We start from the raw sequence: 15,353 nt of genomic DNA on the forward strand, positions 1-15,353 counted from the left end.
GCAGCAGCTGACTTGGGGATGCCTGGAGTTCTTAAGTTGAATCTGTATGTAAGTCAGAACTGGCGTCCAGATTCAGCCGCTGTTGAAACTGATCAGTTTCAGCAGCGGCTGAATCTGGACGCCAGTTCCGACTTACATACAGATTCAACTTAAGAACAAACCTACAGTCCCTATCTTGTACGTAACCCGGGGACTGCCTGTACTTACACCTATGCATAAGTATTAGGAATGTAAAAGTATAACCACTTAAACAGTCAACCAATACGTATGAGCTTATCAATTACTGTAAAGGTTTTACACAAGCTCCTGGCCCTGCTCCTGGGGAGCTGGCTGCCACCTGGTGCTGTGGGCTCTGCAGTATAAAGCTTGTACTGCAGTGCAGCCAGTTTCCCGTTAGTGGGGTTAGCAGCTGGGAGCTGGCTCCCAGTGTACACTGGCTGTGCTCTAGGAGAGCCAGCTATGTTGTGCGCTCTGCAGTAAAAGCTTTATACTGCAAAGCCCACAGTGTGTGACCACTGAAATTTTCAGTGGTTACACGGTTACCTATTTAACTGCTTTTTAACATCCCTAATATGTATGTATCAGTGGGACTTCTCACATGCTTAAAATTGGGCATGTGTTTAAGTCCCTTGCTGAACTATGGCCCCTAAGGGCAGCCCAGGGGTCACTTGCAGCAGCTACACTGAGGTAAAAACTGTAGTTTATCCCATTTGCATTAGGATTTTATAACGTGTTATCTATCTGTTGAAATCTGCCTCATTATAAATCTTTTTTCTGGTGTAGACATAGCCTGGGACCTAAAATGTGGGTTTCTCTCACAAGAGATCAGTAGCAACAACAGCGACAGCCTCATAGTGGAACACCCCATCTGTTTTCTGTTTAAAGGCGGACGGCAAATGCTCTAAAATGTACAGTTACACAAATTGCCTTGAAATATGATGTGCTTCGTGGGGCATGGGATAGTGATCCAAATTTAGGGTCACTGGATCAACTGATTCCTGAAAATGGAAAATACAGCTTTTCTTAAGGTCAGCATATTTTTACCATACTTTTTTTCACCCTCCAGACCTAGGGATCAAACCAGGGCTCTGAGCCGCACCAAAATGATCTCAATCATTGGACATTTATGTTAGCTGGTGCATGGCATCCATAATCTTTGACAGCAAAACTGAAAGCAGTAGTGTTGAGATAGCTAAGCTTTCAAGTTAGGCACATGCCTAATGCACAGGTGCTAAATGGATTACACAGACTATATATGGACATAGTAACCAACAGGGTTTCTAGCTTGCCTGTTTTTTCTGCATGTGGGGAGCTGAATGGAATATACTGTAGCCACTGAACCTGACTTACCCCCCAGCCAGCTTCAGTTTGAGTCCAAGCATGGGCAAAAATCTAAGCAAGATTTTAGCACTGTGCCATCAGACCTTGCTCTGTTGGTGATGCATGAGAATGCTTGCTAGGAGGGAAGCAGTGGTTGGCCTCTAGAATGGTCTGCCAATGATACTATTAAACGGTCCATCTTCCTAAAGTCCCGCATTCTGTCAATGTAGAATGCCAAGGCTTTTCTTACGTCCAGCGCATGCAGTGTCGCTTCTTGCATTGAGGTATGGGGTTTAGGAAAGAAGCATGGTAGAACCAACGGTTCATTGATGTGAAATTCAGAAGAGACCTTTGGAATAAACGCTGGGTGAGCTCTCAACGTCACTGAGATTTAAAAAAAAAAAAAAACTGTATAAGGAGACGAAGCCATGAAAGCTGCTATCTCACTGACCCTACGAGCTGAGGTAAGGGCTAGGAGAAACAAAAGCTTGATGGTAAGTATGTGTAATGGAACCGTGTCTAGAGGCTCAAAGGGAGGATGAGATAAAGTTTTGGGTATTAGAACCACTGGGGGAAAAGTATACAACAGCGACCTTCCCCAGTGAAGAAGGAAGGTGTCTCCTAGTGAATGATGTCCTATTCCAGCTCTTGAACAATAGGTGGGGCATTTTGTGTTGTTTCCCGTCGCAAACAAGTATATTGTCGGAAACCCCCACCGAGCAAATATACGGCTCAAAACCTCCGTGCAGATTTCCCACTTGTGGTCGTGAGGGAAACGCCTGCTAAGTGAGTCCACTATTAAGTTGTTGACACCCAGGAGATAGGATGCTACTAAAATGGTGTTGTTGTGACTACACCAATTCCATAACCGGACGCTCTCCACGCATAGAGAACGAGATCGGGCGCCTCCCTGCCTGTTGATATAAAACACGGTTGCCATGTTGTCCGTCATGATTCTGGTAGTTGTATCCCGTATGTGGGACTGAAAATGCTTGCAAGCATGTCGTACTGCCCGTAACTCAAGTACATTGATATGTAACATCATTTCTTGAGTTGACCAGCGACCTTGAATTGTCAGGTTGTCCATGTGCGCCCCTCAGCCCACAAGGGAGGCATCTGTGGTTATTTGCCTTGTAGGTTGTGGGCAATGAAATGGGATGCCCGTGAGAAGATTGCTCGGCGTGGCCCACCACTGAAGAGACTCTCATACATGTTGAGGTACCACCACTGATCTGTGAACGCTGTGTTTTGCTAGACTGTAAATCATGGCCAACCAATGCTGGAGGCAGTGAAAACGTAACCTTGCGTTCCGCACCATGATGGGGGAAGCTGCCATGTGGCCCATCAGTTGTAAACAGATGCGTGTAGGAATTGTCGGAGCATGCGTCACAGTATGTACAAGGTCTTGGATTGCCACAAAACGTTCCGTCGGTAAGTATGCCTGTGCCACGGTTGAGTCTAGCCATGCACCTATAAAAACCAGGTCTTGAGATAAAATCAATGATGACTTTTTTACATTTATGAGAAGGCCAAGGGATGCAAACTTGCTGGATACTGCCTGCACCATATGACATGCCTCCATATATGTTGTGCCCCTTACAAGACAATCGTTCCAATAAGGGAATATTGTCACTCCTGTCCTGCGTAAATGGGCCGCCACTACTGCTAGGGTTTTGGTGAAAACCCTGGGGGCACATGCCAGTCCGAACGGTAGAACCCTGTATTGAAAATGTTTGTTCCCCAATTGGAATCGAAGAAAACGCCTGTGAGCCACGTCAATAACGACGTGGAAATAAGCGTCCTGCAGGTTGAGGACTGCAAGCCAGTCTCCTTTGTTTAATGATGGAATGATAGTTGCTATGGTCACCATCTTGAATCGGTGTTTTCGAAGGTGGCACTTTAACTTTCGAAGGTCTTAAATGGGTTTCCAGCCTCCCGACTTCTTTGGTGTGAGAAAATATCGGGAGTAAAAACCTTTTCCCCAAAACTGCTTGGGTACTCTCTCTATTGCCCCGATTGCGTGCAAGCGACGAACTTCTTGTCTCAGCAGCTGCTCGTGAAAGGGGTCCCTGAAAAGGGACAGGGTGCGTGGGGTGGGAGGGGGAATGGAGAGAAAGGGAATAGAGAGGCCGGATTGTACCACCTCTAGTACCCATCTGTATGTGGTGATGTTGGACCACGGATGGTGATATGATTTCAGTCGATGGGGAAAGAGATGAAGAGTTTCGTTTTCCGCATTGACTATGGAAGGCAAGCTTGCATCCTCGACAGAGAAGTCAAATCTGCTGATTGGCTGAAGATTGATTGGCTGAACAATTTTGCTGGGGCTGTTTCCACTGAGGACGTTGTCTAGGGCGCTGATTGTCTGAAATACGTGTCTGTTGTCTGGGAAAATTAAAATCATATTTTCGCTGATAAGGGTAATAGCACCTACGCTTAAAGGAAGGCATGTACATCCCCAGTGTATGTAGGGTGGTGCAAGAATCTTTGCCTGAATAGAGGACTTCGTCGGTGTTTGCTGCGAAAAGCTTAAGCTTTTCAAAAGGCAGATCCTCAACTTTGCTTTGCAGCTCCTTTGGTGCTCCTGCAGACGAAAGCCATGACGATCTCCTCATTGAGATACCCGTAGCTGTTGCCCGTGCCGCTGTGTCAGCCACATCCATTGCAATCTGCAATGCAGTGCTACATGCTGAGTATCATTCCTGTACTATTGCTTTTAGGAGTGGTTTCTTAGTGTCTGGAAGATGATGTAATAATTCCACTAGCTTCGAATAATTATCAAAATTGTGGTTTGATAAATGGGCTGAGTAGTTTGCAATGCATAATAGGAGTGTGGCTGAAGAACAGACCTTCCTACCAAATGTATCTAATTTTTTATTGTATTTATCGGGGAGCACACTTTTGTACTGCGGTGCTTTAGCCCTTCATTGTGCAGCGTCAACCAGTAAAGAATTAGGCTGAGGGTGATTGAATAGAAAATCCAACCCTTTTGCCGGCACAAAGTATTTCCTATCGGCCTTTTTACTCGTAGGAGTAGCCGATGTTGACATCTGCCATATCTCATCCACCATTTCCATGATCACTTCGTCAATTGGTAAGGTGATCCTTGCATGCTGCTGCGGACGGAGATTCTTTAAGAGGCGGTGCTTTTTAACCGGAACATCTGCCAATTGTATTTCCTGCGTCCCTGCTACTCATTTAAACAGGTCTTGGAATTGTTTTAGGTCATCCGGTGGAGATAATTCACCTGGGCATATTGCCTCATCTGGTGATGAAGATGAGCAGTCCGCCAGAGAAGTTTCTGGCTTGGGGTCCTCTGCTTCAGACAGCTGCCCCTCTTCTAGCTCGGACTGGTCTTGTTGGATAGTTGGACTTATCGATGGAAGAGGTGAGTTTAACTGTTGCGGCTGTTAAGGTAAGTATTGCGCAGTTGGTGATCAGCAGTTGCAGGAAGATCCCCTATGCGATGACAATACATGTTCACGGTGGGGACAATTGTCGTACGAGCTATAGTAGTGCCCATAGTAGCGCTCAGAACGTGACGAGGAAGAATGACGTGATGAGCATGCACTACTGTGTTGAATGTAATAGACACATCGTGGAGAGCGTCTAGAGGACCCGTACCTAGATGACCGGACCTGTACCTAGATGACCGTCTGGGTAAGCGAGATCGTGAGCGGGACTGGCACGCTTCTAAATATACCGTGTCTCTGTAATTGTGCCGTCTGTATGTGACGTGGACCAGAGAGACACTATAGTCACGATACCGTGTACGCCTTGGTGGCGATGGAGATGGACCTGGCGAGAAAACTGGGGAGGCAGACCTCTCCCTTACATGAGTTTTTGAAAGTGCTTTCCTAGGCACTGAGGCACTGTCAGTTTCCATGGCAACTGGAGAGCTCTGCACCGAGTGAAAACAGAGCAATGCCTGGGAGATCAGCTGCAGCTGCTCTGCTGTCGGTGCCGGCAGAATGCCTGGTGCCAGCGTTGCTAAAACTGCTGATGGTGCCATGTCAAGGACCTGCACCCGAGTCCGGTGCCGCCAAAGATAGTGGTCCTGAAGCTGGTGCCGTCACAAGCGGTGCCGCTGGAGCCCGCACCGCTGAAGCCAGTGCCACTGAAACCGGCGTTGGCTGGCTTGTCAGTTGCAGTGTTAGCGCTGTACTGCAAGCCGGGGAAGCTGAAGCCGGTGCCGACTCGCTTGTCAGTTGCAGAGCCGGAGCCGATGCCGGCAACGAAGCAGCCCGAGCCCTCGGCATTTGCGATTCCCTGTCTCTGGGGCTAGTAGAGTGTCAGGACACCGCGGGGGTCACTTTGGAGGCTGCCGAAGCCCTGGAGGCTGCCGGGGGGAGGGAGCGTGTCGGGGACGGCTTCGCCCTCTTTGAAGTCGCCGGTCCCGAAGAAGCCGCTCCCCTTTTACAAACGGAGGTTTTTGCAGTAGCTGAAGAGGGCATCGGGTCAGGCTGCAGTGCCTTGCCAAAGGACATCATTCGGACCTTTATCTCCCGCTCTCTGCGGGCCCTGGATGTGAGCTTGCAACAGTGAATGCACTTTTGATGGACGTATGATTCGCCCAGGCACCTTATGCAAGCGTCATGGCCATCAGCTGCCGGCATAGCTTCCCAGCAAACTGAGCATTTTTTAAAACCGGGAGACCCCAGCATTGCTAGGAGCCGGTAAGGGTGGCTGGATGCCGACCATGCTTGATCTCTGTCTTTCACTCTTTGTCAGTTTCAGTTTTTTAGCGCTTAGCCGTAGCGTTTGAAGAAATTGATTTGAAGAGAAAAAAAATTTTTTTTTTAACCGAAGATCAATAGAAACTGTAGAACAGGAACACGACTAACACTAACTTTAACTATTTACAGTGGAAAAAAACTAAGATCGTTACTGAGAGAAGAGATATGAGAACACAGGGAGCTCCGACTGTGACCTGAGGTGGTTGAGAGGAACTGACGGTTGCCAGCCTGCGCGCGGCTGATCAAAGGCGCGAATGGCGCTTTGAAGGAGCCGCGCATGCGCGGGCTGGCAGAGCACGGCTATGAGAATTCTCCGAGCCGCGGCGCCAGGATGGGACCCAACACCTAGAGTGGAGTACCCACGGAGGCTCTCTAACAACAATCGTTACTTCACAGGGTGAGTAACTTATTTTTCCCGGTGCGCACTTTCACTTTCAGAACAGCTGTTCTGAAAGTGAAAGTGCGTTCCGGGAAGCATTAGTTCGAACCAAACCCCTTGGTTCGAACTAACGTTACTCCTCAAAAAATGAGTATGCCATTTGACAGACACCAGAAGAAGTGGACTAAAGGAGTCATGAGGGATGCAATGGGGGCAAGTAATCCAAAGGCACAGGAGGCACTTATTAGTCAGCAGACAACACCCAGAGAGAGCCTACAGAGATCGTTACACAGTGAAGAGACAAAGAACAACCTAGCAGCCAACCCCATGGGGAGGAAGGGGACCCCCCCCTCACCAACACACACAGAAAGATAGCTTACAAGACTCTGTCACAAATGACAGAGACACAGAGATGTTACCAGTTGAGGACACCAATCTATCTCAAAGACTATGTAATCAGCTGAGTCTGCGGTAAAAATGAGACTCTACGTAGGCTACATGCACACCACCTCTGGATAGCAGGGATCTAGGCACCAATTATTTGTTTTTAATGTTTCTATTAAAATATTTGTAAAATAAGAAAGATGCCTGACAATTGGTAGAACCAGAGTCAAAAGGCCCACATTCCCTGGAGGAGCTATTACTGGGGGAACGCAAGGGGAACGGGGAATGTGGGGAGTTAGGCTGGAAGCAACTCTCATGACAAAGAAGTAATCAGGGTTTAACAAAGTTCCAGTTGTTCGACTTAACCTGCATTCAGCTTCCCTCTTTGCTAATGAAACATATCTGGGCTGTGCTCAAACACTTTGCCTTCTCCAGAAAAAGAACACCTCAGCTGCTAAATAGCATAACCCCTTCAACTTCTTGTACAACCACATCACCTTTATGCAGATGATGCCCTCTAACACTACTTTCACTCACCCATGGTAAGGACTGGCAGCAGTAGGACAAGCAGAGCAACAGCCCCAGCTTGCTGCGCTCCTCTGGGCATGTTGCTCAGGGGAGGGATGGGACCAGCCCACACTCAATCACAGGTAGGGGAGCAATGTGGCTGGGGAAGCAAAGCAAGCTAGGGCCACATTGCTTCACTTGACCCACCCCTGCCGGTGAGTGTGTGTGTGGAGCAGCTCCTGCTGCCAGCTCTAGTCCCCTGGCCGCATCACTTAGGAAAGGTAAAGAGGTGGGATGGAGCAAAGCAAAGGTGGGGGAGAAGGCAGAGCGGGAGGCACAGAACAGAGGAATGAAGCAGGGGCAGAGAGGAGCTGGGCTTGAGGTGGAGGGGGGGTGTCCTGGCCCTTCCCTGGGCTGGGGGAGGGGGTGTCACATGACTGGTGGCACCTCTTGCCCTCCTTCACCAATAGCCTCTGTACTTATCCTTCATCAAACCACCTAATTTTTGACAAGCCCCATGGCAAGAAGATTCCTCTTGTGACACAACATACACAGCATTGGGCTGAAATGAGACATACTGATTTCCCAATGTACACATGCATCTCTTTCCTTTGATCACATACATGGGGGTCGCGGAGGAGGGATCCCCCTCACAGACTGGTTTCTTCCAAGCTTCTACACCATTCAATGCAGCTGGAGTGCAGGCAGTTAATTCCTAATGTCTAAGAGGGGCAGAGTAAAGGTTACATAGGCCTATAATTTAATACTTCATTCACTGGTTTTCAGAAGTTTAAATTTTGCTTGATGAACTTTCTGAAAGATTATGCTAGATCATTGGCAGGGCTATCGACAGAACTGCTGGGCCCTGGGCAAGGGGTGTGTGTGTGGGGGGGAGGGAGGGATGTTTTCTGAGTCCTCAGAAGGGGCGGGGCCTCATGCAGAAGTAGTAGGGTTAGGGCCAGCCTCCCACAGTTAGTCTTTCAGTGCTGCCTGGCCCGTGCCACTGAGGCTCCAGCAGCGATTTAAAGGGCCAGGAGCTCTAGTCGCTGCCACTCCTGTTATAGCGGCAGTGGCCAGAAGTCCTGGGTCCTTCTAAATCACTGAGCCCCAGAGCAGCTGTCCACTTTGCCCCCTGTTGGTGGCCCTGATTGCTGGACATCTTTAACTCCGCCTTAAAGTTTTAATTGTTTTTATCAGCCTCTTGTAACTTGAACAATTCACTATCTTTTCTTTCCTTTTTTATCCCCCTTTCCTTCCTCCTCTCCCCCCCTTTTCTTATTTATTCTTGGATCTGTACTTTCTATTCTCCAGTCATCTGAAGAAGTGGGTTGCACCCATGAAAACTCATGATACCATCTACATGTTTTGTTAGACTTTAAGGTGCTACTAGACTATTCGTTGTTTTTTAAGTTTTTTAAATTTTTTGTCAGTTAATTAGCATTATTATCCAAACGTGCATTTATTTACATATGTTCAATTCCTGAAAATAAGCTGTGACCAGAAAGGATTTTGAAAACCAGGTATCACAAATCAGGATTGCACTGAAAATAAAGCTGACATTTCTGTTACTGTGCCTTTTTAATCTCTATGTATATTTCACTACCTATATCATTTTTATTGTACACTCAGACCTCAGTCCAGTAAACATGTCTCATATTTATATGAAGTAATTGCATAATTATATATAATGTATGTTACATTTATCCACATTTGCACTCAAATACTTGAACTACATTGTTTGAATCCCTTTCTCCTGCACAATATCACCTAATCAGATTTACTGTACCACAGCTACAAAGAACTTGCTGACTTCTAAATCAGCAATTTGAATGGTTGCAGGTAGTATAATAAATAAATAAATAATAATTAATAAATGTATTAAACCAGTGGTCCCCAACCATTTGGGGTTGCCGGGCGCCAGGGGGCGTTGCCGTTCGCCCACCGGGCGCCCGGGGGGGGCGGCCCCCCCCCATAGCCGCATTCCGGGGGCCGGCGCTCTCTCCCCATCCCCTCCCCCAAGTGCCGCGCACCCGGGGCCGGCGCTCTCTCCTCAAGCGCCGCGCGCCCGGCGCTCTCTTCCTCCCTCCCTCCCCCAAGCGCCGCGCGCCCCGGCCGGCGCTAGCGCTCTCTCCCCAAGCGCCGCGCGCCCGGGGCCGGCGCTAGCGCTTCCTCCCTCCCTCCCCCAAGCGCCGCGCGCCCCGGCCGGCGCTAGCGCTCTCTCCCCAAGCGCCGCGCGCCCGGGGCCGGCGCTAGCGCTTCCTCCCTCCCGCCCCCAAGCGCCGCGTGCCCGGGGCCGGCGCTAGCGCTCTTCCCTCCCCCCCCATGCGCCGCGGGGGGTGAATCCGCGGCGCCCCCGGGGCCGGCGCTCACCGTGCGCCACGTGCCCGGGGCCGGCTCCGGCACCACGCGGGCACCGTGTTGGGGACCACGGTATTAAACACTCCACAACTGATGTTGTTATTTAACAGCAACAGGTTAGGAAAGAGAGGAGGAAAAATATGGAGCACTTTACAGTACTGTTTATTTCAAGGCATAAGAAAATCTGCATCCCAACAGCTTTTTTTTTCCCTCTGAGACAAGAATAAGCATTTTTTTAAAAGATGTAATTGTAAAATATGTCCTCTTAATATAAAACATATTTTAAAAAGAATTACCTGGATTTCTGGATTAAACTCGCCAAAACAAAACATTTTAGCTCTTAGTACCAGATCTGAGTGTTTTTCCTCTTCACTGATGCAGGCAGCTTTAAGGATTTCTTTATGTCCTACAATAACACTTATTTTTTCATGTCTGTGGGGGGAAAAGAAATATAGATCTTACTTGTTTATTCTGTGGATTTATTTTGTTGTGCATTAACCATCACTCAACAGTTTAATTTTTTTTAAGAGAGCTGCTACCATTTTACAAACTGGCTTTTCTAGGCAAAGGAAGAATTCAGAGCTCCAAAAATTAGAGAAAAAAATCAGTTTACCCTTGGATGGTGAAAGAAAATGCTAAGTATCTTTTATTATATGACTTTACAGTTTGAAAATATGCATAGTCCTGAGGCACCTAAGCCCTGGTTGACACTAGGGAGTTATTTCAAAATAACAAGCAAAGCGTCCATATTACAAGCCCATTATTTTGAAATAACGGGCTGATTGTTTTGGAATAATAACTCCTGCTTTCCATGAGGAATAATGCTTATTTCAAAATCATTATTTCAGAAGTTATTATTTCAAAATCATTTCCTAAAGTAGGCATGCCCTTAAAGACTAACAAAAGTGTATATAGTATCATGAGCTTTCTTGGGCAAAACCCCCTTCCTCAGATGAGCTTGAGTGGGAAAAAAAAGGACCCAAAATTTAAATTAAATTTAAATTTGGAGAGTCTCCCTTTTTTCTCCATTTGAGCTCATCTGAAGAAGTAGGTTTTGCCCACGAAAGCTCATGATACTACATATATTTTTGTAAATTTCTAAGGTGCCACAGGACTACTCATTTTTAAAGTTATAGACTAACATGACAATCCCTCTGAAACAGTTTGAAAATATTCTATGTAACAAGAACAAATTTAGACATTATTTATGACAGTGAGTATCAGCAGCCATCAATTGATACGATTGCAACCAGTCGGACACAGCACCTCCCCTTCCTCTTTACTGGACCAGTAAAGTTGACCAGACATATTCCTCTGCTTTTCCCTTCTTCCTTGACCTTGGCTTTCTTAGTTATAATTTGTTAAGCTTTTTATCATGCCTTTGGTATGTTATCTGTAGTACAATGCAAGATATTGTAGTTTCTTGTACCCAAGACCATGAGGCCTCATTTTGCTTAGAAATCATATTGCTTATGAGTATTTATGCAAACTGTGGAATGTGTGTGTGGTGTGAATAAGAAATATCCAACTAAGGATACTGATTGGATCTGTGACCTTTTAAGGAAGACAAAGACCCTACAAGCAGATAAATTAACTGAGAAGCGGCCAGGAACTTTCTCTTCTCCTTTTAGAAGAGATGTAACAGCATTGTGAAACCTGGGACTGAATCAAAGGCGGTAACCCTCCTGCAGATCCAATGGACTCCAGGGATAGCCATGAGGCTCCTGGTCGGTCTCCGGGAAGCTGATGCCTGGCTAGCTCAAGCTACCTGTGAAATTGGAAGTTTTCTATGCCACGTCTGCAGCCTATCTTCAACTGCCAGTATGAATGTGATGTATGTGTGTGAGTATCATCTTACCCTTAAGAGTCTGTATTAATAAACAAGCTTTAGTGCTGCTCCAGCTCACCCTTTGTCTGAGTTATTTCCTTGGCTGGTCCAGGGACCGGCAACAACTATAAGAGCACTACAGAAATTAGGCAATTAAAAAAATTGAAATTAATTTAAAAATAAAACACGAATAAGCTGTACATTTGTGAAAGGATATTAACAAGGCTCAAGTGTGCCATTTGACAGAAAGCCATAAAGCATCTCTGAAGTAATATCTGCAGGTCAGAGTGTGTCTTTCCTCCCACTTCACCTTGCTATGAGTTGGAACACAATAGCTTTTTAACAGCACTCAGAAATACTGCTCAACCTTGTGGGGCAGGAAGTGAAGAAGAATGTCTTATTCAGCTGAAAATGGGAACGTAAGTACATTAAATTATCCATGTTTAAATTTAGCAAGAATGCCATAATCACTACATTGCCTAAGGGGGATCCTGATTGCAAAATGGGGGCACAGCCCTGATTCCTCCTGCTCTCCTTTTAGGTTGAGATGTATCCCCAGAGACACTTGAATGTGTGTGGCAGGAAAAAAAGCACCTCCTTGTTCCCTTCTGTAAGAATATAGTCCCCTCATTAGATCCGAGCAAACTATAATTTTAAAGTGAGTTGGGATATTAGTATGTACAATAGGCCCAAAGCATGAGTCCAGAAAGAAAGAGATCCTGAAAAAGACTTGTCGTGTTAAACTTGAAGAGAAACATCAAAATATCTGTGTTGTTTTATTTAAGGTTCTGTGCTGAAGTAAGAGAAATAAAACACGGTTAATTGGGTATCAAATTCAAAAATAATTGCCTACATAAGAAACTGTTTCATTTGCCCTTGGCTAAACTCTGAGAATTGACAATGACATCACTTGTTTGTTAAGGGGTATAAAAAAGTAAAATTTGAAGGATTCCTTGCTAATACTTGCCTGACCATGTTGGAGCTGAGAAATGTGTGTCTAAGAACCCATGGGGTCAGCCCAATTATAAGTATCTTGATCAAACACTGGTAAGTGTTCTGATAGCACTTGGATGTAGTAAACTGCTTACTGTTTAGGCTTTTTAGGCATGTTCAGAACAGTTGTATAAATACCATTCTGCCTTTGTATTTCATAAAGGAATTTACGGTCAAATGAGCAATATCCTGGTAATACCCTCCATAAATAATCCCAACACCTTCTCTTCCACTCTACCACATTAGTGCCATGGACTATATAGTCCTTAGTAATTACAAATGGGACATACATATCATGGAGCATATTTTTCTCCTCAGTCTACCTATCAGCAACCCCAAAATGCTAGCATGTGTAGTGAAACTGCTATTTTCTGTTATATTATATATATATGCCTTTTTCAGAAATTGCACTCCTTCAAAATACTTTATGAACCACACTTACAGCATGACTATATTGAAAATGTCTCTATATTGCTGTTCAGGGAATAGGTCAGGTAATCAAAATATCCAGTGGTGAAGAGGTACCAAATGACTTCTGAACAACTTATTGCTTTCTCTAATTCAGTAACTTACAGTTTTGCCCTTATAATTTTTGCCATGTGTTCAATTTCATCCAAAGTTTCATCTAAGTCTTGGTTATTCTGGATCAATACAAGATTTTGTTCCTCTAGCTCTGTGAACATATGTAGTAACTGTTTTGGATCTGTGAAATATATTTCTGGTACCTATGACAGAGAAAAGAAAGATACACTGCATCCACTGGAAGATAAGCTACACATTTTAGGTAACTTCAGTCTTACTGAAAAGATGTCTTTTTAAAATTTAAAACAACAGAAAAATGGTAATGGCATGAAAGGGGAAACCTGAAGGAGCAGATTAAGAAAGATCTATGGCTGATTTGAGCTGTTATTATAGTGATGCAAAGCAGCTGGAGCAGAGCTGAGAACATGGCCAATGGGTTCAATACGTGCAATCAAGCACACACTATTTGGCCCAGAATTTCTGCAGCATTTGTATAAGAAAAATAAAGTCATTAAAGTAAAAAAATCCACCCCAGCAAACCCTCATTTTCCAGAAGACACATGTTCAATATAGATGTATAGTTTTATTACCATATCCATGTCCAAATCTTTCAAGGCATCTTCATGCATTGCACAGTCACTCTCGTTTCCCCACCTGATATAAAAAGGAGAGGAAAAAAGATTAAGCCAGTTCCTCATTCTAAGACTAAAATCAGAATCCTATAGGAACTTTTCAGCGGGTGGAAAGGGAACTCCCATCATTGCAATAGATGTTTTCAGCTCTCTGAAGACTTACACCAGTGGTCTCCAACCTTTTTAAGCAGAAGATCACTTTTCCAATTTAAGTCAAGCCAGAATCTACCTCAAACCCAAATACCCTTGCCCCACCTCTTCTCCAAGACCCTGCTTCACCCTATCACCAAGACCCCACCCTCCTCACTCTGTGAAGATGGGGTACAGGGGTGGGGCACAGAGTGGCATCAATGCCCCCCTACCTCTGTCTCCCTCACTCTGCAGAAGCAGGAGGCTCCCAGGGGGTGGCTATGGCCACAAGCAGCAGGGAAGTGGAGGGGAGGGGCAGGTGAAGTGCAGGCACTTGATAGCCTCCCAGTCAAACCAGTCAGGATCACCTGTCAGGAGCTTCAAGATCTATCAGTAAATTCCAATCTACTGGTTGGTGACCACTGACTTACACATTAGTCTTCTCCACATATGAAAAATAGTATTTTTTTTTTTTTGGTCCACAAGAAAGCATGCAAAGGAGAGAAGGGAGGAACTGAAGCTTTTAACTAACAGGATTAAATTGGATTTTACCCTGTAAGGAAACTATTTCAATGCACTGGCCTGTACTACAGAGTATTCAGGAGTCTATCATACCTTCAAGAATAGTTTCTGCCCTTTTCAATAATAGCTGCTGTGTAAGCAATCATTTTGAGCTCAATAGCTCGCACACTGCCTTGGATACATCTATTTTTTAAAATTGTGACAGCCCTTCAGCAGGCTCCAGCACATAATCAAGAGTAGAAACATGGCATAATGGATTGGCAAAACAGAGATGCTTGTCTGCAAAGAACAACATTAACTAAAAGAAGATGAAAAGGATGGTTAATTGTAAGATACTGAATTACAGTTCTCAATTCCCTCCTACACCACTCTTCTTTGTTTGTCCTCTTGTCTTTCCACTCAACCGCTTGGTGAACTCTTGTGGGAGCCCCAAAGTCAAGCCTAACAGAGAACCTTCAGATACAAGAGTGTTACTTTAGCTGTCCCATCACAGGCACTTTCACCTGATACTCATCTGGTTCCAGATATTCACAGATAAAAGTTTTATTCAGTCATCATACTGCTCCTGGTGTTAATTATCACGTCACAACAAACTCTTGGGCCTTCATCCACAAATCACAAAGTTGTTGGTTTATAGTTGCTCTCCCAATGGATTGTTAAATCTTTCTATCTACCAGATGTTAATGGCTTTGGCCATTTGTATCTCTACCAAATCACTACCATTATGGAAGTGGAAGAATTATTGATAAACTCCCTCACTTTGGTATGTAGGTATCTGTTATAATGGCATTTCTTATTTTAATTTGCTCTCTTACTTGATATATTTCCTAATGGCACATTGGCAGATGGAGAAAGCAGATTTTGTCTGATACTGTACCTTGGTGATGTCTTTTTTTTATCAGTCAAGATGGATTTGCACTCACTTAACCTTTTCACTTCACTCAAGTCTGCTTCTGTTAGCTTTCTAGAAAGTCTGCGTTCATTTTCTTCAACACGTGAAGAGATAAAAAGGATAAATTTGCAAGTAAATTTATAGGGAAATT

The 15,353-nt window shown here is 45.1% G+C and overlaps 1 protein-coding gene across 1 annotated transcript in view; it reads right to left on the reverse strand.

Annotated features, from left to right (window-relative positions):
* Positions 1–15,353, reverse strand: part of CCDC38 (coiled-coil domain containing 38) — a 60,355-nt gene that overhangs the window by 13,734 nt on the left and 31,268 nt on the right. The window contains exons 12-15 of the mRNA XM_075933675.1: positions 15,188–15,296; positions 13,618–13,681; positions 13,079–13,230; positions 9,981–10,116 (exon numbers count right to left, since the gene is read on the reverse strand). Of these exons, the coding sequence (XP_075789790.1) occupies positions 9,981–10,116; positions 13,079–13,230; positions 13,618–13,681; positions 15,188–15,296 (461 nt within the window). The remainder of the gene's footprint in view (positions 1–9,980; positions 10,117–13,078; positions 13,231–13,617; positions 13,682–15,187; positions 15,297–15,353) is intronic.

This window comes from Pelodiscus sinensis, chromosome 1 (genome assembly GCF_049634645.1).
Source record: "Pelodiscus sinensis isolate JC-2024 chromosome 1, ASM4963464v1, whole genome shotgun sequence".
NCBI classification, from domain to species: Eukaryota; Metazoa; Chordata; order Testudines; family Trionychidae; genus Pelodiscus; species Pelodiscus sinensis.